This window comes from Leptosomus discolor, chromosome 3 (assembly GCF_034619465.1).
Source record: "Leptosomus discolor isolate bLepDis1 chromosome 3, bLepDis1.hap2, whole genome shotgun sequence".
Classification (NCBI taxonomy): Eukaryota; Metazoa; Chordata; class Aves; order Leptosomiformes; family Leptosomidae; genus Leptosomus; species Leptosomus discolor.
This window is the reverse complement of record NC_141393.1, coordinates 7,307,051-7,330,132: the sequence shown is the minus strand read 5'-3', so window position 1 is coordinate 7,330,132 and position 23,082 is coordinate 7,307,051. Positions and strand designations below refer to the sequence as shown.

Below are 23,082 nucleotides of genomic sequence, written 5' to 3'. Positions count from 1 at the left end.
TGGTATCAGGCTATCGGCTTTGCACATGCAACGTATGGAAATCTGCCTGCAAATACCTATATACGCAATTGCAGGTAAAAGAGGCTGAAAGTGGGACAGGATCTCTGCTCTTGTGAGAACTTAGGAGCTTTGCCAAACAAACAAAAATCTATTTCCATTCAATGAACACTAACAACAGGCCAACAACCAGTTACTACTAGCAATACAAAAATCTTTCATCAGCCCTGGGACATGACTAGCTACTACAGTCTGGACAAGAGTTGCAAAGGGATGATGTCAACAGCTCACAATTTAGGTCTCTCACCAAGTACACAATATAGGAAATGCCATTTTCTATCTGTTTCTATCGAGTTCTGCAGACGATCAACAAATGTATTTTCCATCATATATATTAACTCAACGTAACTTGGCAGAAAAACCAGGAAGTTGTGCCAGTTTTGCTGTTTACAGTCATAAAGAAATAAATCACTGACGGGTGCCAAGCAGACAAGCTGGTGGCACTTCCCATTTGGAAATGCTCCAAGGGCCATAGCAATGAGTTGGTGAGTGGAGTCTCTTCAAAGTAAAACACTGACATAGCTGAGGTGAGTACTGAGGCAGTGTCCCCTGAAAAGGAAAGGGCAGGTGAGTGCCAGCGAGAGAGTGAGCCCAAGTAGCACATGCACCAGCCAGTGCACACCAGAGACCTGGGCTTTTCCTGGAGAGGAGCAGAACAGACAACAGGCAGAAATGCAGGAGGAGAAACAAAAGATTTGGCAGAGAAGCAGTAACAATGCTCTCAGACCTGAGGAGAAGTCTTCCAAGGCACGGCATTCACCTGCAGTTTTAATTAACCTTATTAACAAATCTAGACAGGCTTATGAATCATTCATAACTTTACATTAAGCAGCAAAGTCTGCATCATGGTCTGAGGTTCTGCGTTCAAGGCACTCTTGTTGGTCGCCCAAGGATTGTCACCGCACAGTTACAGCAGGAGAGAGCTGTGTAACTTAGGGGAAAACCACTGGGTTGTGCAATGTCAGACAGGGCCTTCAATGGGATCCTCATGGATCCAACCCAAGGAACTGTGGACCCCTAAACTAGCTGCGATACTCTGCAAAGAAACCCTCTGCAGTTGTCTCCCCAGCACCTTGCTCATTTACATACTTGCATTGTTCTCGGGTATTCAGTGCTGGAAAATATTTTCTTGTTATTCACAGGTTTTACTGCATAACCTTAAACTTCTGTGAAATTCTTCTCATTCGAGTCTCCATTAGGTGTGTCACTGTATCTAAAATATCTTCCTGCTACATATAATTCACTTGGTGTACTGCTGCTTTTCCATTTTTGTCCAATAGCTCTTTCTTCTTTCCAAAACCAGGCCACAGCTGATGAGATCATTAACCATTAAAATCCATTAGTCCTCCAGATACAATCCATCAAATTTCTCAACACCCCAGGTAGAAAGGGGAAAGGTCACACCTTGCTGCTACTCCAACCATTTCTCAGAGACTCACTTTTGAAGAGCCAAATCCCATCTTTTTAATAACAGTTAAAAAGTTAAGTCCTGGTAGCATTGCAAAAGGCAATCTGCTGGAAAAGTCCAGCTACTTATGGTGCTTGATCACTACTAATGGGTGCTGTAAAACAAAAGAAAAAAGAGGATCCTGGAGTGAGATGAAATAAGCATCCTGCAGCTTGATGGCAGGGAGCTGGGGTTCCACGATACTGAGATTCAAATGCAAACCAAAAACTCCGCAGAGGGCTTGATCTGCAGGCACCTACCCTCTTCTTCCCTTCAACATCGAGTGTTCAAAAGATCTGTGCTTAGTAGAGGGCCTTGTAATACCCAACGCTACACTGCTTGGTTGGCAAATGGTTTGTCTGCCACATGAGGGGCCAACAGCTATCTGTCCTGATCATCGCTCACCTATCTCAGCCTGATTTCCAGAGCTTCTGTAGCACTGTAGTGGGGATAGCTGGAACCCCAAAATGTGGATGGTAGGGCCAAGGGAACCTCCATGCCAGGTAGGCCCACAGTGCTTGCCTTCACCCAGAGAAGCTTCCTACACAGGCTGCCATCCCCTCATTGCAGCCCTCGTATCGCATGCCTACAGCGGAATTGCTGCAGCTCTCCTAAAGGCAACGTGACACATAAAAGGAGCTGCATAGATGAGTTCATACACATCTCCACCTTTTCAATCAAAGGCCTCAAAGCCCCTTGGGGTGCTGAGGAAACCTCATACCACCAGTTTTATAAAGCAAAGTGATGTATGGGGATGGCAGGAGCAGAGCTAGAAACAGCGCCTGCGGTCTTCAAAAGCCTGCCCTAGCACACTGCACAGCAGGCACACCGCCTTGAAGGAGCTCAAGGAAGACTCTGCAGCACCCACGAAAGCAATGTGTGCCTGGACTGCACAGCGGTCCAGACATCTAGAAGAGTCAATTGCTCCACAGCACCAGAACCCATCATTCTTTTCAGTGTCTGTAAAGCTTTGCACTAAGTGCATTTGGGGGGGGGGGCACATGGCACCGCCACCCCTGTCAGTATCAGAATCACATTATCAGCAACATTTCTGACAAAACGCAGGATTTCAAATGGCACGTCACAGTGACATGCCAGTCTTTAGAACTACAGCTCCCATCACAGATATCTCAACTTAAAACCTTAACTGCATTACTCATCCCTAGTGAAGACACAAAAAGGAGGGATTAATTCCAGCAACTTTCGAAACTCAGATCCTGGCATGGGCTTTCATAGCATGGAGAAGCCTAAGCACCTATGCTCTGACCGTTCTTTCCAGATCTTGAATTAATCACAGTGACTTCTTTCTTCCTCCTCTCACTGCCCCACCTGGCAGTTTCTTAACACTGAAACTATCAAGGACTAACATTTATATCCAGCCAGTATTAATCCACCACATCTCTTCTCACACTCCGTGTTGCGAGATAATCTACCAAATTACTTGAGACAGAAGGACGAAAAGCAAACTATTAAATATAGGTGGTGTCTCACAGCAGAAAATCTGCTTGGGACACAGGGAGAGATGGAGAGGAAGGCTAAAAGTACTTTAGCTCACACACTAACCCCTCTCCCATTGCCTGCCAACAGTTCCCTGGTACGTATATCCCAGAACGTCATGTAAAAGTAGTAGCAGCTTCTGGCCACGCAGCCAATTAGATGTTCCTAAAGGTACGAAAAAAAGGAGTGCCAAGACATGCACTCCCCCAGCATTCCTGAAGGTATGATGCTTGCTCCTGGTGTCCAGATGTTACCACTCACGTCTCCGCTCTAATCCCACGAGGTCCAGTGCTGGGAGTCAAGTCTTCATGAAGTGAAAAGAATGTAGGTTGGGATCCAGTAAGCAGCTGACCCCACCCAGAAAGGACATGCCATTGCCAACATTTGCTGCCAAGTTAGATCATATCCTATTTGTATAGTGGTTTTTGTTTATGGGTTTGTTTTTCTGTTTGGGGTTTGGGTTCTTTTGGTGGGTAGGAGGGGAAAGAGTGTAATAACAACATTTCTGTAAAACAGCAGTTAAAATAAAAAGATGTAGACAAGGTTCTTCATAGTGAAGGACCCTGGGTTGTATATTTGTACAGAAACCATTAGGAAAAAAAAAAAGAAAGTCCCGAAATCCAGAAGCCAAACACTTCAGTAAGAGACAGACTGTCCAAGACCAAGCAATTTTTAGTCCCATCAAGTCTGTGATTACAGTTTTCCTAATCTACCTCATGAGAGAGATGATCTCACTACCCACTTGTGACCATAAAGTCATAGCTGTGACTCCACCAATTGAGTTGAGACAGGAAGGAGCTGAAAAGCGTCAGTCTCCAGCCTTCTCTGGGGCACCAGATGGGTGACAAGGTGCCGTGTCACTGCAATATGCTGTTCAGCTGACCCAGACATCTGCCTCCATCTGAAGGAGGTGGCACTTCTGGGGTTTGCATGCAACTGCAAGCTGACAGGCAGCTAGCTTGCTGGCATCTACCAACAGCATGCTGTCACATATTTCCCCTTCTTAACATTTCTTTTTCGCTTTCCAAAGCATGGTTTCAAGAGGAGGAAGCACTTCTGAAACAATGTGACCAAGATGCACCCTTGGAAAGGGTCTGTAGCAGAAAAGGTGAGAACATGGTTGGAGTGGTTTTGGTCACACGTCAATCGAGAAAATAACCTGATGTTGACCACATCTCCCATCCAAAGCTCAACATCATCTGTAAAGCTGCAGATAAATGTTCTCTTCCAATACAGCTTTTGCTGGGGATCACTGCAAGTCCAAGCACATGGCAACCCCAGGTAAGACAGGCTCTGTTACAAGGCCATCATATTTAGGACAACCACTGTCATGTTCCCTCCTTGATAAATATTTAGTTTCTTTGTGAATGGAAGGCCTGACATTTTATCTGTGCCACAACCAGTGTTGCATGTGCTTTATATTACAAGCACACATGCTTTTAACTCCAGACCACTAGCTAATAGCTTTAAAAGTATAAATTCGCTTCCAGAGAAAAGTACTTCCCCACTTGGGTGGCACTGCTGATGTGGGCCCTATGCTCCTCTTCCCATTGACAAACAGACCCTGCTGAGGGGGGGACACACTGCCTTAATTCCCAAAGCAAAATTTTATTCACTCCAGGAAAAGTCACATCAATTTTAGTCTTACAACCTTAACCAGAGAGCTTTTACCAGCTGAGGACAGAAATCCCTTGGACAGCATTTATCTTCTTTCAAAATAAAATCAAACTACTTCCCTTCTTTAAGGCTTGCTGAGCCCTGTAATATAAAGCCGAGAAGCCAGTCAAACAGTTCCTCTCCTCTGTACGAGCAGGACGCTCTGTAGCCACCTTGGGGGGAAGAAAATGAAAGAGATACAGTCCCTCTAATAACTGCCATACATCCAATGAAGTGAACCATTACAAACACAGTCTCCTGAGAAAGATAATAAAACACCTAATGCTGTTCAACTCCTAATACGCATGATAGTGAAAGAGCCCTAGATAAGATTACAGAAGCAAAGAGTTAGATCCTAAACTAGCTGCGCTAGAGCTGCTGACTAGATCCTTACCACCGCTGCACCATGAGTTTTAGCTTCTTATGAATCTAAGAGATTCCTCCTGCAACCCAGCAGCCCTTGAAAGGGCTCTGGGACATTACCACACACAGTAATATGAAGCACTGGGGTGGTTTCAGATACTGAGACAGAAAATCTGAAAAAGTAATGACCCACTGGAAAATTCATAGCAAGAGATGGAAAGATCTGGTAGTCTTCAAACACCTACATGTTCTGACTGTGGCTTTGAAACAAGCCACAACACTGTCTATTGTAAAGAGCACCGTTCCTGTGGAAACAGTTGCTTAATATTGTTAGAGATGGAGTAAGAATAAATACTACAGAATTTTGCAACCATGCATTTACTGGCTAAAAATACATATATCTAAATGAAAAAAAAAAAAAAAAAAGGTCCTGTTCTTATCATTGACCGTGAAAAAAATTATCAGGCACAGATAATGCAGCTGAATTAAAAAAAAAAAATTAAATAAACCCACATCTCTCTGCAAATAACATTTCATATGCCAAGGACTCTTAACATAAGGAGACCAAGCTAGTGAACCAGAAAACTTAATACTGAGAAAATGTTGACGAGCTTTTTCGAGGTCAGGAAGATTCTTTCAGAACAATCTTTCAGAAGCCAAGCACAGGGGCACCGAAGGTTGTTTAAAACCAGCAAGCCTCAGTGAGAAAAGATTCTCACCTAATGTTTATGTTCAAAACAGAAACAGGTGCATCCAAAATGTTACTAAAATAAGAAGCGGCATTGCTTAAAAACAATGAGTACTTTATATCCATTGCTGAGGCAAGTCTCTTTGCAGTAAGTTTATTTATATATAGAAATAAATCCACTGACATCGTATTAATCACAAACATGCCTTTCTCTATGACAAAGGGAAATGACAAGCTTGCAAGGATACATCAGAAACCTTCTGAGATCGCATCCACATAAGCCAAAACATTTGATGACTTGAATGATCACTGCTTCTCTTCGAAGAAATCCACCAGATCCTACAATTCCATTCTTGACAAAATCAGAAGAGTGTAATTCTAAAATCAACCACCTGATGATTTTGGATACAGCTTCAATTCACTATTCTAAGGTTCTTCTAAAACTCTGGAGTTCTGAAGTTCTTCATTCTAAGAGTCCTACCCAACAAAGCCAAAGCCAGAGTGAACACAACCAGTCAAAGGGACTTCTCCTCATTACAGGCAGTGCTACGTGAGAATTGAAATGAGCCTGCGTTGTGTCCTGTCTGCCCCACAAAACGCACGCATTCACAGGCATTTCTACACCACAAGCATTAACCTCCCGCACTCCTGCAGAGATGTACAGCCACACGCAGCAACTGCTCACCCATGACAAGCTAAAAGACACAGTGGAGCATAGGTAACATCACAGTGGGGTTTTGTATGTGCCCAACTGTGGTTGTAGTTAACTGCTGGGAAGAGCATAGAATTGATTACGAACTGATAAATCATTAACCAAGTTCTTCAGTAGAAACAAAATAAAGAGAAAAGTCATCTTGGTATCAAGCTTTGATCAGAAGATTACTGTCCCCACAAAGCTTCCCCCCCCTTTTCTTCCGGCTGTCACCACTCCTCTGCAAAGGCAGCAGAATGGACGCTGTTTCACACAACTCCAAAACCACAGTTCACAGCCCACCACATTAACTCGTTCAGCCTTTGACTGACATTTCATTTAGCAAGCTCAGCTGTGAAACGGGGTAGGTGAGAAGCAGAGATGTGAGCAAGAAGTGCTCCACCTCTCCTGCTACACAGAGACTGCCCATGGGGCAGAGGAGGACAAAAACCTGATGGGTATCCTCCGAGATCTGCCCTGCACAAGCTGCGAGAGCTCACAAGTCACAAGCCTGCTGAAAAAGTGCTTCATCATGATTAAACACAAAACCTATTCTTAGTCTGGATGATTTTGTAAGCATTCATGCAAATGAAAGGGGTTTCATCCTTAGCTAACACATGAACATGTTTTGACTACAAGGGACGGAAAACCATTCTGTGAGGATGTACAGCATAGCCTGAACTTTTGATGCTCTATTCCTGAGCCTGCCAGACACTCCAGAATTCAAGAGTTTGCACTCCGTTTCAACACTGTCACTCCAAGACAATGACAAACCCTAAGGATTTGGATACAGCGAGTCCTGACACGTAGAGGCAGCACTATTAACAGTAAAGGCAGGGGTTCCACTGTCCTTCAGCTAGAGCTAGAGATCCTAGCCTCAACCTATATGGATCTGGAATACGCAAGAGAAACCGTATCTGCTTCTGTAACATCACTGCCCATTTCTTTTGTCTGCATCGCACCCCTTTTGCCCTTCAAAGATAAAGGATAGAGCCCTACTGTCTGGGCTCACCAGTGCAGCTCCAGAAGTTGCTCCATTCTTGGACATAAGCATAATGAACTTGATGCTCTTCTAGCCTCAGCAAAAAACACTCAGCAAGATTTTGGAAACGAAAGAGAAACATGTTCCTTCCCAGAATCAAGAAGATGGGGAAAAACTTTACCATCTTTATCAGCAAGAGAGGTTAAATGTTACTTGAGTTAATTACTTGAAAATGTGGTCAAAATGAGTTACTATCATTAAGCACTGACAAGGTTATTATAATAGGGGCTAATTTTTGAGAGGAAGATGGCTTATCCTAGCACATCCAAGTTTCTACCCAGTTTTGCTCCACTTCAAACCAAGAACAGCTTAATTGCTTGTATAGTAGCTACTAAACCACCACAATTATGTTCAGGAAGACTTAATAAACCAGCATTTTTTCTTAGCGTAGGTCTGTAAGCTGCCACATCACGAGTCCCTTGCAGAAACAAGAGGCTGAAACTTCTAAGAAAGGAAAGTGACTGTAGGGTCATTTCCAATGATCTCCAGTAAGTCACCCTGCCTCACAATCCAGTCTTGTGAGCAATTCTCGTGGGAGAACCTGAAGCTCCTACATGACATTTTACTGTTACTAAGTAAACAGGTAACGAAGTGATAGGCGTGGGGCTCCATCTTGCAAACTGATTATCCCACAAAGCCCTGTTAGGAGCTGGAGGATCACTCTACACATTTGACACCACTGTAGCTTTTGTATTAAACAGTGTGTTCCAACTGAGTAGCTTTGACGAGAAGTCCCACCACGGATTTGGACCGCACAGGAACATTTCCCTCACATGATTATATTTTCTTCCAGGCTCAGGAGCAAACTGCCTTACAGAATAAATTTTCATTGAATATATTAATGTTAGATGCCTCAGTCTGTGAATGACCTAGATAATAAACTCATTGCACGGAAGCCAATTCCTTCCTCTTTCTCAGAGCTCCATGAGGACTCACTGTGCTCAATAAATAATGTACAGCCCAGCCATCATTATAAACCCTTGTTGCATGCAAGAATGAGGAAACGTGTCCAGTTCTTCTCCCAATTAGACCGGTGCAAAGCTTGCAGCGTAACTCCATCAATGCCATTGGGAATCCATTGATGTAAACCTGGCAAGCAAAAGCAGAGGCAAGCACCAGGCTGCTATTCTGCTGAAATCTCACAGAAGACAGAGGCAAACTTTTTATAGATGACTTTTTACAACAAGTAAGAAAGGAAGAAGACAACTTTCACGCTAATGTTATTAAAAACAGATGCCAGAAAGAAGTGAGGTACAGAGAGCAGCTTCTCATGGGGTGTGCCAAGAGTTTACATGTCACAGAAGAATAAGAATTGTGCCCCACTGCATGACATGTTTCTCCCTCTCTCCGTCAGATTTAAAACATTTAAATTTTAAAGGATACGAGATAGAAGAAAACATTCAGTAAATCCATCCCCAGATTTCACTACTTAGAGCAACATACTTTTCCTCTGCTCCTCGATCCTGGGGAAAAACCCAACATGCTATATGACCTTGTTTACCAAGGAAAATAAATGCAGGACAAAACAGGGTAAGGTAGCCTTTCATTAGTCGTTCTTGATCTCGAAGACCTTCGTTATTCTGAAGGAACATAGCCCAGGATTGAATACATCTAGTACAGGATGAGCACACTGACGAGTCTAGGTGGAGAGAATCACTCTAGAAACTAACTCGCACGTAGGCAAGCCAACACCAAGGCTATCCGAGACACCATTTATTTGCAACTATTTTTTCAGATAAAAGCACTTAGGACTACAGACATCCCATACTGGTTTTTACTGTCATAGTAAAACTGTCACCCTCTTTCCTATCCAGACTGTGCAGCCAGCCAGCTCCAGCGAACTGACACAATCCTAAATGATCTTTCTGACAGCTCACGTCTCTCTTTGACTCAAACCTACAGCACTTGGCACAGTTATGACTGCTCCCCGCTTGAACCTACTACAGCATCCATAAAACTGAATGATGGCAAATATTTTCCATCCAAAAGCAATAAAAGGATTGCCAAACTAAGACCCCATTGCTACCGTAGGAGGTTTAAGATACTAAAGCAAGGGGAGATGTACATGAAGAATTTAATTTACAAGTGATGTCTTGCTTACATGACAGAGTAAAATTAAATTTACTCAAGAGAAAAACACAAGATACAGTACTTTGCTAAAATGGAGACTAATGACAAAGACCTAAGAAAAATATAAGAAACAAAGGAAAAACAAACCACAGAGCAGGCCAGAGAGAGGGCTAGAAACCAGAAGTGCTGTAGGAAGGTATGAGCTGCTTTTTCAGATCAAATCAGATCAGCTGACAAGTCAAAATCTTGCCTCTGAGGATGGCTGATACTAAACATATGAGACAAAGGCAGGAAAAACATCTCAGTGTTCAGATGTGGAACTACCATCTCAAACGTCTCCTCAGCCCCTGGATGCACATTGTCAGACTGTCAGTGTAATTCTTACTATTAGGTGATGTCCTGGGACAGCACAGATATACAGCCTGTCTCTCGCATCCTCTTACAGGGCTCTGCTGATCTGTCAAGTGATTTCACACTGTAAATGACTTTAACAATTTATTTTTTTTAAATGCATAGCAGACACGTAATAATCGAACACCAAATCACACATTTAGAAATACGTCTTGCATAGACAGATTTTCCTCCTCCTTTTGACAGAAATAGCTGTATTGCAATAAAAAGGTGGTTTTTTTTTTTTAAAAAAAAAAAGTAAAAAAAATTCCACTAAGGCCTACACAGCATTGTCATGTTGGTTAAAAAATTAGAAGAAATATACTCTATCACCCATCTCACAAACTTGAGTCAGCTACCAAAGCTGCCCAACCATTGTTTCTGCACCAGTACTTCATCTCCTGTCTGTTCAACAGCAAGAAGACCTCTCCTGGAAGGAGTCTGGAGAGCTGCCACCGTATCACTGATACAAATACAATCCACTCACTCATGAAACTCAATACTTACAAAACTTGGCAGGTGAATACCAAGAAGAAGTCTTTATGTAATGTCACCTACACGTTCACACTCCCCTCCCTCCTCCCCCGCCAACATTTTTTTGTATCGGCAGAGCTCATGGGTAACTGCAGTCCTAGCAGCCTGCTCTTACTCCAGTGCAAGCTGTGCTGACCCGAAGGGCAGGCTGACACCATAATGGAGCACAGAAATTCCCATCCAGCAACAAGGAGGGCCAGGGACAAGCTGAAATCTTATCCCAGACCTGAAGTCCCAAGTGCCCTACGTCTGTGCAGCCCAGAGCTGCCCTCTTTCCCAGGCTGGGGTTCATTGGTTTGCAAGGTGGCGCTTAGAGGAGACAACCCTGGATGTGACATCCATCTGTCACACAGACAAGACACAGGCATTCCCTGCCCACGGCAGATGCACCTCTCCGTCTCAGGGGCTGCATCCCTCCATGAGGACATGGATCACTGGCGGGCTAGAGAGCATGAGGCTTTCTGGAGATGGAGTGGGTCCCACAAGGGAGACAGTGGACAAAAACAAGCTGGAAGCTGCCAGAGGGACTCTTCTGCCTGCGACTTGCCCCCTGCCCCACATCTGAGGAGCTCCAGGAAAGAGCAAAGCAGGGAGCTGGCCATCAGCTGGTAAAACTGCTCTGGCAGGCCTGTGGGATAGATCTGGTCATCGATTAGATGCCTCTGGTCTAGCGTAACAAGGGTGCAAGGGCAGACAAGGCCTCGCAGGGGCAGTGAAAAAGCAGTTTTTTCCATCACCTTGGGCCCAGCACAGACACTGAGGTTTTAGCACTGAATATTGGTAGCACCAGAATTGCTGAGGAATGCTTGCTCTCGCACAGCACTGTGCTAACACGATGAAACCGAGCTTGTATCTCTTCATGGTGCTGGCTTTCAAAATAAAGCAGGATGGTTTCCTCAGCGATTGGCTTCCCTGAGCAATGAGAACATCTCATGATATCAAAGAATAAAAAAGTCATTGGCATTGCAGAAATTTAAGTCATTTGTCTGGCTTACCTTAAGTAGCTTAGCAACATTAATTGGACGCTTCAGGATGCACTTTGGTTTAGACATACATTTGCTATCTTTGATATAATTATAAAGCAAGTCTTTCCCTCGCAACCAGTCAGGTCTTCTTGTACCAGCAAAACCAAGGGCATGGCTCAGGAGTGGAACAACTGCCTGGTGAGCTCCACCAGGACACAATGCCAGGTTAGTTATCCAGGACTCCAGACTGGTTCACTGCACAGCCCCACAGATAATGCAGGGGTGGAATAAGCAGTCAGAACAAATACTGCTCACTGTCTCCAGAAGAAATTAACTCTGCAGCATGGTTTGACATATATTAACCTCATGCCTAAATAGGCTGAGATTTGGGAGGCAAGAAGGCACGATGCCTGATCCAGAATTCTTTACAAAAGCTGCCAACAACTTGTTTCACTTGATAACTCTTCTGTTCATCTTTTTCTCCATGGTTACACAAAAGGTCCCAAATTTCTTGATTGTATTAGCAAAGCACAATAGCTACAATCAAGCCTAAAACATCAAAGGAGCTTTAATAGTTTGCAAAGAAAGGGTGGGAGTCTTATTCACTTCAGTAAGGGATATGCTTTCATATTGAATTACACTGTAAATCAGTAGACTTTCTAATGGCATTTCAATAGCTTAAATGGCCCCCTTGACAATCTTTTCTGCAGGGTTTATTGCCTATAAGCCTAAAATGGCCAGAAACCAAATCATTACTCAGAAAACACTCCAAACAGAGAGCCTCAGACAGCCTGGATGAAACGCATTTTTACAGAAAGACCTGTGGTAAAAGCTAAATATAAAATGTGAACAGAGTGAGGCGAGGCCCGCGGAGTGCAGACAGCAGGGCTGGGGACGGAGCTTCCTGGGGTGCTGGGCTCACTTGTGCTGCAGTCACCCCACCGGCCCCCTCCTCCTCCGCACACAGCCTCCCCGAAAAGAGCAACCCCAGGGCTGGGGTCTGCAAACACCCTCAGGAGCTTCTTTTGCCATGATTAACGCTGCTGAAGGAGACACGGGCAACAGCTTTCGGCCTCCCTCCTCTCCCTCTAACCAAGACTTGCAGGTAATTCAGTGGTAACACCACCAGCTGAGCAACAGGCAGCAGCAGAAATAGAAAGCTAACCCTGGCATCAAAGTCAGCCCCGCATCCCAGCAACCACATTAGCAAGGGCTTCAACAAACAACTCCAGAAAACCTTGTGTGACTATGTGAGCTGGGGCCTCTCCCAGCCGCCCGCTCCACCCCACGACAAGAAGCTGCCACCAAGCCAGAGAGCGTGGGCTGGCAGGCAAAGGCAGCACGGGCTGACGAGCCCACTGTGCAGGGAGCGGACCGGGTGCCAGCTGGAAACCTCCATGCCCACCACGCCATGGAGCCAGGGGGCCTGGGTACCTTTCAGTTGGGGTTTGGGTTGAGCTTTCGGCTCGGGCGGCTGCTTGCAGCTGGGGAAAGTGACGTGGTGATACTTGCACAGTCTATCCCAGGCAAACTGCACTGGGTGGGAAAGCCTGCTCCTCTCCTGCACACCTCTCCAGCGATTCCAGAGCCCTTCCCAACATCAACAGCATCAAAGCAACAGTCCTCAAGACACAGCTGTGGAAAAACAGACTAAGGAACACACTAGAAAGCCAGTACCACAGCAGGACCAGGCACCCAGCCACATGAAGGACAGTCAAACTCATGTCCTGCTGTACCCAGTTCAAAGCCAGGACATGAACTCTAGTCCCACAGACCCCTACTGGCATCCCAGTGGATCCAACCACTGTAAACCGACTCTTCTCATGCTTTGACCAAATCATTCCAGCCTACCACACTCTCAAGCAAAATGCCTATGTTCTCCAAGGATACTCACAGTTGCCAGACAGGCCATTTATTGCAAAGCAGCTCATGTATAAGCAAGAAATAGGACTCCTAACTAGCTCAACTTCTGATGCTAAAACAGGGCAGCAAGCATGCAGCTCTTCGTGACACAGTCATCTCTACTCGTTCTCATCTGCCTTGATCAGTAAAACTGTTATTAGCATCACGCACCCCATGATTATTTAATACCTGACAAGTAGTAACAATTTTTCCTTTATTTATTTAGTACAGCCTTTGCTTTAGGCTGCAGGACACTCTCAGGTAGCCTTGGCACACGGGACTCTGCTGGCATTTTGAAGGGTTCGTTCATAGGGCCAAAGGACAGATGTACACTAAAGGAAAGAAACAGAAGCTGAAATTCTGGTGGCTTTCAAAAACTATCTTACCTTCTGCTGTGGGCATTTCTCTCCCCTATTCCCATTCAACATAACAGCTGTGTATCAGTATATATATATATATAAAAATATATAATAATTACAAGAAACAACTTAAAATATATCAAGAAATAGGGAAGGAGCTTAGTTTACTCAAGCCTAGTTTGCAATTAACATGCAGTGTGACTTTCACATAGATCAGAGATCTGCACCATGTACATTGCTGCGACGTGCATGGAAACAGAAATCATACTGACAGATTGCTATTGCTTTTTATCTCAGCCTGCCACTGACCTGTGGAAGGAGACACCATTTATTGCCGCTCCACAAGCCACCATCCATCTCTACAGGTGGCCACAGGCTGATGCTGACACAAAATACCGCATCACAAAATCCTCTGTCAAGCGCTATGAAGTATTTTTGGCTTCCTGACGCAAGTTTTGCCCACCTGGAGAACGCTCTGTAGTGAAGCAGGAGTCAAAACAAGAAGAAACCATATCATATTTGACCTGCAGCACCCTGGCTGTCTGCTACGGTCATGATGCTCTGGGGAAGAAGCTGCATTCTCCTTTAACTCTTCAATTTACTGTCCAATAAATACAATTGCATATAAACACAGGTAAAAAACAATTATTTTTGCTCTAGGAAAGAAAATAATCATAGGAAAGAAAATAATCATAGGAAAGGATACAGGCAAAAGAGCTCAAGTTAAGGAATGCATGAGACACATGATCAAATGGTAACAAACTCATCAGGAAGTTACGATTGGCTCATTAATCTTATAGTCCATCTGTTATCTAATTTCCTTTCGTATACTCTGATAATTTGCTACTTCAAGAACAAGGTTTAATTTTAACTCCTTGTTAAAGTCCTGGAAATTATGACATCTCCGCACAGGGACTAACAATTTTTACAATCATAATTAAATAATTCCCTAGTAACAGTGCAATTCAGTATCTGTAAATAGTGTTTCCCCAAGCTTAAAAACTACTTCAGCTACTACATAAAACTCAGGAATAATCCTATGTATTGCAAACATCTCCGCGTTCAGCTACGACTCAGTACTCTAAATTATGTTGTTTCACTGACATACAACTGCTTCTTATACTGCACTCAGAGTCAGTTAAAGAGGAGATACAACTTTTTTAAAGATGCATATGCCAAGTGAAAAGAGTTTAGCACATGCTAGTGCAAAATTAAATGCTTTAAAAGGTAAGTTTCAACCCTGATGTAAATCGTAACACAACCACTTTTGGATAAGAGCCAGCTGAATTCTCTACTGCGTTGCATCTGGCAGGGTCATGTGCACCTGTGTGAAATGCTACCATTCAGGTTTGCACAATTTCACACCCACACAGGAAAATACCTACCAGAAAGAACGTGGTACAGGAGCAATCGCTTCTGGTTTTAACTACGCTAAAGCATGCTGAAGGCAAGATGACATTTAATTGACAATATTAATAAACACTACTGCTCTGCAACTTGACAAACAAAAATAAGTAAATATAAGAAATGGGAAACAGAGAGAAGGATCTTGAAGTTAATAAGCTCTTACAGATTTCATCTTTGTAAAATTAGTCAAATGTGTTTAACAACTAATACGCAAATTAAAAAATATCCAGACCATGCTAATGTGTTTACTAGAAAGCCCAGAAAACAGTCAAAATGGTTAGAAGCAAAAGGGTCAGTTTTGAACAGTCTCTGGAACATGGATTTTAATGCAAACCATGAACAGAGAACTCTGTCCCAGTACCCAGTGGGATGACTCAGGTGTATAAGCATTACTGATGAGCCAGTTCATGTCCATACACTTACTCATCTGCCTAAGTGTTTGGGGTCATAATTGCGGTGATGTACCTGCAAGTCATCTGGGAAGCACCAATGCTTACACACCAACTGCTCCTACTTGCCTCTTGCTGATACTTCCTACAGATCTCACGAGAGGTGGTGACCAATGTTACAACTAATATTTCTAATTTTTTTTTTTTCAGCAGGAGAAAATCCACCTTTATAAACAGAGCAGCATGAGCCTAAGAGCTCACACCAAAACTTTCAGGCCAGCACATCAGCTGATGGACTGGCCCAGGTAATCCCCGGCAGCTCTGCTCTCCGGACAAGAGCTCAGGGAGCAGAGGCAGTCAGCTGCCCTGCCCTGCTTGTCTGTTATCAATCCAAGGAGCATTTGGAGTTTACCAATATATTATCATCCTTGTCTCTGAAAAGTGAACATCAAAATTCTTTTTCAAATCAAAATGAAAAACCATGCACAGCCAAGTAAGTGTAAGCCAGGTTAAACTCTGAGGATTTCCCAATCTTCCCCTCACTCCATTCACTCCTTCCTTGCCTATATGTGCTTCTGCTTTGGGGACGGAAAAAGGGCAGTATGAAGGATTTCAGAGCAGAGGTGTTACAAATCATCTACAAATCCCTTGTGGTGTCTTGTATCGTGCCAGCAGTTCATGGACCTTGGGTTAGTACAAACCAAGCACTTCCTATCCTGATTACACAAAATCCCGTGACAGCCTTGCCAGATTTATCAAGATGTATTAAATTATCAGGGCAAGATGCTGTTCCCTGTCATCATGTGATCCTGACTGCACGCTATGCGAGATGCTAACGAAGCAAGTCAAAAGGGAGGGGAGAGGAGAAAGGGAACGGAAGATGAACGCTTGCTCACTCCCCACTAAATCCACCCCAGTTGTAATTTTTAGATATTAACTGAAAAGGACAGCAGTGGCTCTTAGCCTCTGTCTACATGCCCAGATATAAGATCAGTTTACACGAATCTAGTTAAAACACTCGCTAATTTCCCACCCCATTGCACCCAGCAACTCACAGGTACAGGAGTTGATAAAATGTGTGCCTATCCAGCAGACATATGAAACTTCTCCCTCAGCAAAGACCAAACAGACTGCATCTGTCCTAAAAATCAGCACTGCAGGATGGATGAAATGCAAGAAACAGCAGGCCCCTGGACATGCATGCATCCACACCAGAGACAGTGCTATTATATTTTAGTAATGTAAATAAGGCCACCACCTTTGCAACAGAGCAGTCCAATCCCACGTGTAGCCAGACCCAGTGCGACCGGGGCTCCAGCCTCCCCAGAGGATAGGGCCTCTTCCAACAGCAAAGAGGAAACACCCCCAGCAAATCAAACATGAAGAAAATCCACAGAACCACAGCTCTCTATCCTGAGCTCACTCCTTTGCCCTGGCCCAGAGGGGTCAGTTCTGTATTTAAAACTGTTTTAGCACAAATCCCAGGAGCAGTTTCTCTCCAATGGCACAACACGCCTGGGAAGCTGGGTACGCACACACCGAGCAAACCCCCACGAACTCTGCTCTGGCTGTGCTGTCAGGAACAACTCCTGAGCTAACTCGTTTGAGGCTAGCTTGGATCCCTCTGCCCAACACAAAAGTCACATCACCACCTTTAGTGCACAAACCTCCAGCCTATCCACAGGGTACCTAAGTATATTAAGAAGAAAAACCACAATGGTACCAATATACACGTACTAATCAGTCCTGCGACTGGCATTTCCCTGTAATCACACCAGAGGTGTAGCATCACACCTCAGTCACAGACACTGGCTGACAACAGAAAGCACCAGCATTCTCCCCAGCGATACAATCGAGATGCCTATCTGTTCTCTACAGTGTCAGCTCTTTCCTCCACGTCCGATTTTATTGTGGTGCTTACCTGACCACACGTGAACTTCCTGGCCTCAAAAAGTTAATACCTTCCTTAACCTCGGAAATTTTCAGCTCTTCTGCACCTCCTCTACCCAGAAGAAATGCTCTTTTTTTTTTTTCTTTTTTACCCTAAAACTTACAAGCAAACTACTGTCTGGATCAATACAGTTACTTACTCCTCTACAGTACTGGAAGCAAAGGCACAACTTTAGAGCCTGTACTATCCCTTTCACTTACCATTAGGGCTAAGATACAAACGAGGTTCTCTGGGCCGGATGCAAGTGACATCTACTTGGAAATAACCTCGAATTAGCTGTAAGTGAAACTGTGTTCAACCAGCGCAGCGGTGTACATAACAGACACAAGACTAGTCCTGCCGTTCTGTTAAGAAGTCAAAGAAATTCGCACACACACATCAAAAACATTGTGCAAGCATGTGTAGATTTGAGCAGAAATACATCAAACCCCAGGTACCCAAGTTTCCAAGTACGCCTCTGTGAGCTAAGCAAAAGAAGGAAGGTACATGATCCTGTGAGTCTGCAGGTGCACTTTGCCAGCTATGTATTACAAGTCTTTTCTCTGCTAGTCTACAAAGAGGAGAGACTTCACAGCCCTCAGCTGCGGGGTCCTGACCCTCGAGCTACGACAGCTGAGACTTTTTGTTCCGAGCGTCCCAAAATGCATCAGCTGAAACAGCAGTCGAAATAGCAGCCTAAGCAAATCTAAAGCACAGGGGCACAAACAGACGCTCGAAGGTACACCTGTGTAAACGCAGACACGCACGCCGGGCTGCGTGCATCTGCAGCACGGGCATGCAAGGACAAGCCCCAGCTCTGCAAGTACCCTTCGAGCGCCTTCATTCATTCGGAGGGGAGCCTGGCTCCAGCTTCTCCTCCAGATGGCTACTCACCCAGCCTTCGAAGCTGTCGCTGGGGCCCGTGGAGCGCAAGAGGTCCTGGAAGTGCAAGGTGCAGTTGGCCACAAAGTCATCGTAGCCGATGGGGGTGTCGTGGAAGACGGACAGCTCGATCTGATGGCCGTCGGTAACCGTGGCGGAGAACTCCTCGTTGTAGGTGGGTTTGTTGGTCTTCTGCTTGGTGCTGGTCTGCCCAACGCGCACCTGGTCCACGCTGACGGTGACATAAGGGTCCAAGAGCTGGTAGCCCTTGCGGAAGAGCGAATGCCGGAGGGACCAGCGGGTGGGCTGCAGGCCCACCGCCTCCCCGATCCGCACCTTCAGGTACCCGTTGAACTTCATGGCTCCGGACATGGCCGCCCCCGCGGGGCGCCCGGGAGCCCGGAGGAGAGCCAGATCCCTCTCCCGCGGAGCCGGGCCGTCAGCCAGCCCCGCCGCGCCTCTTCAGGGGGCCGGGCGGCGGCGGCGCGCCCGCCCCCGGGCCATGCCGGAGCCCCGGAACCGCCGCTCCCCGCGCACCGCCCACCTCCCGCGGCACCGGGCAGCCGCTCTGCCGCCCAGCCCGGGCCTCTCCTGCCGAGGAGGAGCGGAGCGGTTCGGCTCGGCACGGCGCGGCGCGGCGGGGGACACCTGGGGCGTGGGACGGCGCCGGGCGGGGAGGAGCCGCGAACCCGCGCCGCGAGGGCGGGCCCGGGGTGGGGAGCGGGCGGGACGGGCGCTCGCACGGCTCGTCGCGGCCCAGCCCGGTCCCGGCGGCGCCCCCCCCCCCGCCGTTAGCACAGGTGCGGCCGGCAGCAGCCCGGAGCCCCGCCGAGGGGCGGAGAGCGAGGGGGAGCGGCCCGCCGAGGCGTGAGAGGCGCGGCGGGGAGAAGCCCGCCGGTGCCCGGCTGCAGGGCGAACAGCCTGCCCCGGCGCTGCGCGGGGGGACGGCCCGCCTTCCCCCTCAGCGCAGGGTGCGCGGGTCCCCCGGGTCCCCCAAACACGACACCCCCGGCTGCCGCAGCCCCTTCCCGGCCCGTGTCACCCCTCCTGGGGAAGGGCTGAGGCTGCCCCTGGTCGTACCGGAGGTGTACCGGCGGTAGAGCTGCGCGGCGAGAGGAGTTAGCGCGGCTTCACTCCTTGTCTTTCATCGCAGGCGTTTTACAGCATCCTACCGCTGGAGCAGCCGGCGAGGAGAGCAGTAGGAGAACTAGGAGAACGTGTACAGAAGAGTATCAGGATATGTTGATTCTGCTATTGAACAGTTTGTTGTTACAACTCTGGCGTTTGGGATTAATCACATGCGATCAACATGCTTGGCACTCTGGCGTGCAGGGTTTGTTTAGGGGTGGATTTCTTTTGGGGTTTCACAGCTTAATAAAATCAGAATTTAAATACTTGTAATTACTTTCCAAAGTTCACAGCAAAATGGTGCAGACTGGGTAGGGGAGCAGTGAAATCCCGCTTTCCTGGTGATGCTATTTGGCCGAAGTTGTCTGAATTAGGTTGTGATCCCTGCAGTGGAAGATGTGGTCATTTGGATGTCCCTGCTGCCGCTGGCACAGCCCAGCCTGGCTGAGAGCCTCTTTTTGTGTGTGTTTCTTTCATTTTTTTCCTTTTCTTTTACTTTCCAAGCCTATTCCTCTCCCCTCAGCCCTTCATCTTTCATATTCTACCCATTCCCTAGCAGACCACCTCTGGTTTCCCACCCCCTTTCCTCCTTACCCTCCTTCCCACACCTTTTTCTCTTTCTAGACACTCCACATTTTGTAGGAGCACCAAGCCAAGGCTCCTTCCAGCCTCAGACAGAACAGGGCTCCTCTTGCCTCTTCAGGAGAAAGCAGGTGGAACAGGTTCAGTAATATGATCATTCCTCACATGGAAGAAACAGTTCTGCCAGAAAAACTCGTAGACCTTTAAATCACACTTTTGACAGGTCTCCTTGCAAGGCTTTGAAGTTCCTTGATCTGTCACTATTAGCTGGAGACAAGAAATGCTTAAGAATTTTTTAGCTCGGTTAGGATAGTTCATCCAGGGGAGAAATGCAGGCTTAATCTTAGAAATTGCCAAACTGCACAAAATCCAGCCACCACTGGGTCCGGGATCTTGTCTCCAGCAGTGACCAGCTCCAGGTCTTTTAACAGAAGGTATGGCCAAGAAAACAGAGTAGTCTGCTCCCATAAAAGGCTTCAAGATTTAGGGAATTTTTTTTGTTGTTCGACTGATGTTCCATCTGAAATACATTTTAGCATTAGCTATGATCATTCTGTGTAGTTCTAGTTTCCCTACAGAGAACCTGGTTTTGATCTTCATACCTTCTTGGATTCCTCTATCCCACAGCAGTAAGCTGGTCAGAAATAAACCTTTCTTTTATCAGCTGTATATCTGCTATCACTTTAATTTCTTGAATCACCACTGTTCTTCTTTCATGACACCATAAAATAAAAAAGCCCCTCATGTGCCTTCTCAAGAGCATCATTATTTGTCATTTTGCACTTTTCGTTACCTCTATCCTTCCTAGTCATGAGCTGTCCCTTGGAGTCCATATGAGCCAGGACAGAATCCATACTGACCATCATGGGCAACCCACAGTTCTTAGAAGACTTCACCAGGACTCTCTGTAATAGCTGCAGACAAGAGTAGAAAACAGCCTAAACTTTAAAGCACTCAGCATGAATGTCCACAGAATGAGCCTGAAGGCCTTACAAAGGCTGGAGCACTGACTCTCTAAACTCCAAATCATCAAACATAGATTCTACTTTGCTTAGAGGCCCTCAAAGAAGGCCATAGTGATGAAGAATGGCGATTTGAAAAAATACCCAAGGCATTTGGCTTAGTGCAGCATGTCTGGTTTGCCTCTAAGTTTCTTCTGCTGGATCTATTTGCCTTGTGGAAATTAAAACCTCTGTAGGCTGCCCCAACAGGGCAGAGAAACCCTTTTTTTTAGAAGTCCGAATATCAGCTTAGATTCACAACAAATCTTGGAGGTTGGAGACTATAGTTAATAGATAAACAGGAAATTACAATCACAAACTGCTATAATACTGTCAGATTCTTTTCTCTCTGCCTTTTCCTCAGTTTTCTGAGGAAGCAGAGATGAAAGCCTTCCCAAGCAACTTGTTACAAGTAATGACTGACTCACCCATTTACTGGCACGAACAGGGAGAAGACCAAAATCTGCTAGTTAAAGGTTCAGACGGTGCCATTTCCTCAGCTTAATCACACAAGGTGAAGTACTTTGCTGCACTGGGGTTTCATATGTAATAGTGATAGGAAAGGGGACTTGAAAAACTTTTTCTATACATTGGTTCACTGGCATGTCATGTAATAACATAATTCCTGGACCTGGACTTTTTTAAAAAAAAACAGCAAGTACTGTATAACTTACAGAAAAAAACCCAGGTGAGCTATAATTATAAATATTTCTGATGAGCAGCAGTACCCATTGCTAGCCAGTTTTCCATTGGAGAAAAAAAATCAATCCTGTGGACTCATATGATGTGAATCTAATTAATTTTGTTTATCCACTTGAACCAGTCTGGAACAGATCATCTCAAACAGCCTCCGAACACACCCCTATTCTGAACTCCCAGCCAAAGCCCACATGTCCTGTTCTTGAAGAGAACTGAGTAGTGACATGAAATCAGGACATACCCTGCCTACTCTCCAGACATCCAAGCAGCAGAAAAATATCCCCAGTTCAGTATTTTCTTCCAAAAATCAAAACGTCCCTGCACACAATGACCTTGCAAGGCTGAATGCAGCAGCACCATCTGGTGATGGCTGCCTTGAACCTCCTCACACACAGCTCTCCGTGCCAAGCGGGTCTGCAGGAGCGTGGCTTCTCGTCTCTTCCCCAGCAAGAGCTGAGAGACCAGGCTCCAGCCATGGCAAGTTGATTCATTTTGTGCCCTCAAGTGTTCAGGCAGGCTGAGCTCTTCCCAGCGCTTCCTGCCAAGCCGCAGGGTTTCCTGAGCAGTCAGCCAGTGACACAGAGCTGTTCAAGAAACCGGCTGAGAAGAATGAGCAGGTCGCCCGATGTTGTGCCTGAGCAGCAGCATGATGGATGGCACGCAGTGGCAACAAACACAAAATAAAGCACAGGAGGCAATACAATCTGAATTATAGGTAAATTACAGGATAAATGAACAGGCAATCTTACTAACCTTCTATTACTCTAGCAGATTTTAGTGTAGTGGTGGAGAACGTCCTGGAAAAAAACAGCTTAGTGCTCACCAACTATCAAAAAGAGAAATAGACTATCAGTAGTTCTTGGAAACAGAACTGAGAGCAAAGCCAAAACTGTCACTCAGGCCCTGTATAAATGATACACCCATACCATTTATACAGTGTGCAAGTCTGCCTCTCCCTCCTCTCAAAAAAGGCACAGTAGAGCTCGAGAATGCCCAGAAAAAAGATGACAAAGGTGATCAAAGGCATGAAACAGCATTCTGAAGGGAGAGAGGCTACCTAGCTTAAGATTTTGGGTCTGAGAAAGAATGGCTGAATGTAAGGGAGATCTGTACAATCATAAACCACATGAGCTGGATGAATGGGAAAGCATTTTTCATTCTTTCCCGGAAAAGACTGAAGGAGTACTCACTGAAATTATGAGGTAGCAGGTCTAAAACATAGAGAAGCAAACACCTTTTCACACAGTGCATTGCTGCAATATAGAATCCCTTGCCAAAAACGGAGACCAGAAATATAAACAGCCTCATAAAGGGGCCAGACATTTATGGAGGATGGACTTACTAGTAGCTACTGCCCATGAGATAAACCCTGGCTCAGGAACTTCTTAAACCACAAATTGCCA

At 45.7% G+C, this 23,082-nt stretch overlaps 1 protein-coding gene across 1 annotated transcript in view; it reads right to left on the bottom strand.

Annotated features, from left to right (window-relative positions):
- The window catches only part of PRKCH (protein kinase C eta), a 117,621-nt gene extending 98,980 nt beyond the window's left edge, over window positions 1-18,641 (bottom strand). Inside the window, exon 1 of the mRNA XM_086463520.1 lies at window positions 18,282-18,641. Within this exon, the coding sequence (XP_086319646.1) occupies window positions 18,282-18,641 (360 nt within the window). The remainder of the gene's footprint in view (window positions 1-18,281) is intronic.
- Between the last annotated feature and the right edge of the window lie 4,441 nt (window positions 18,642-23,082).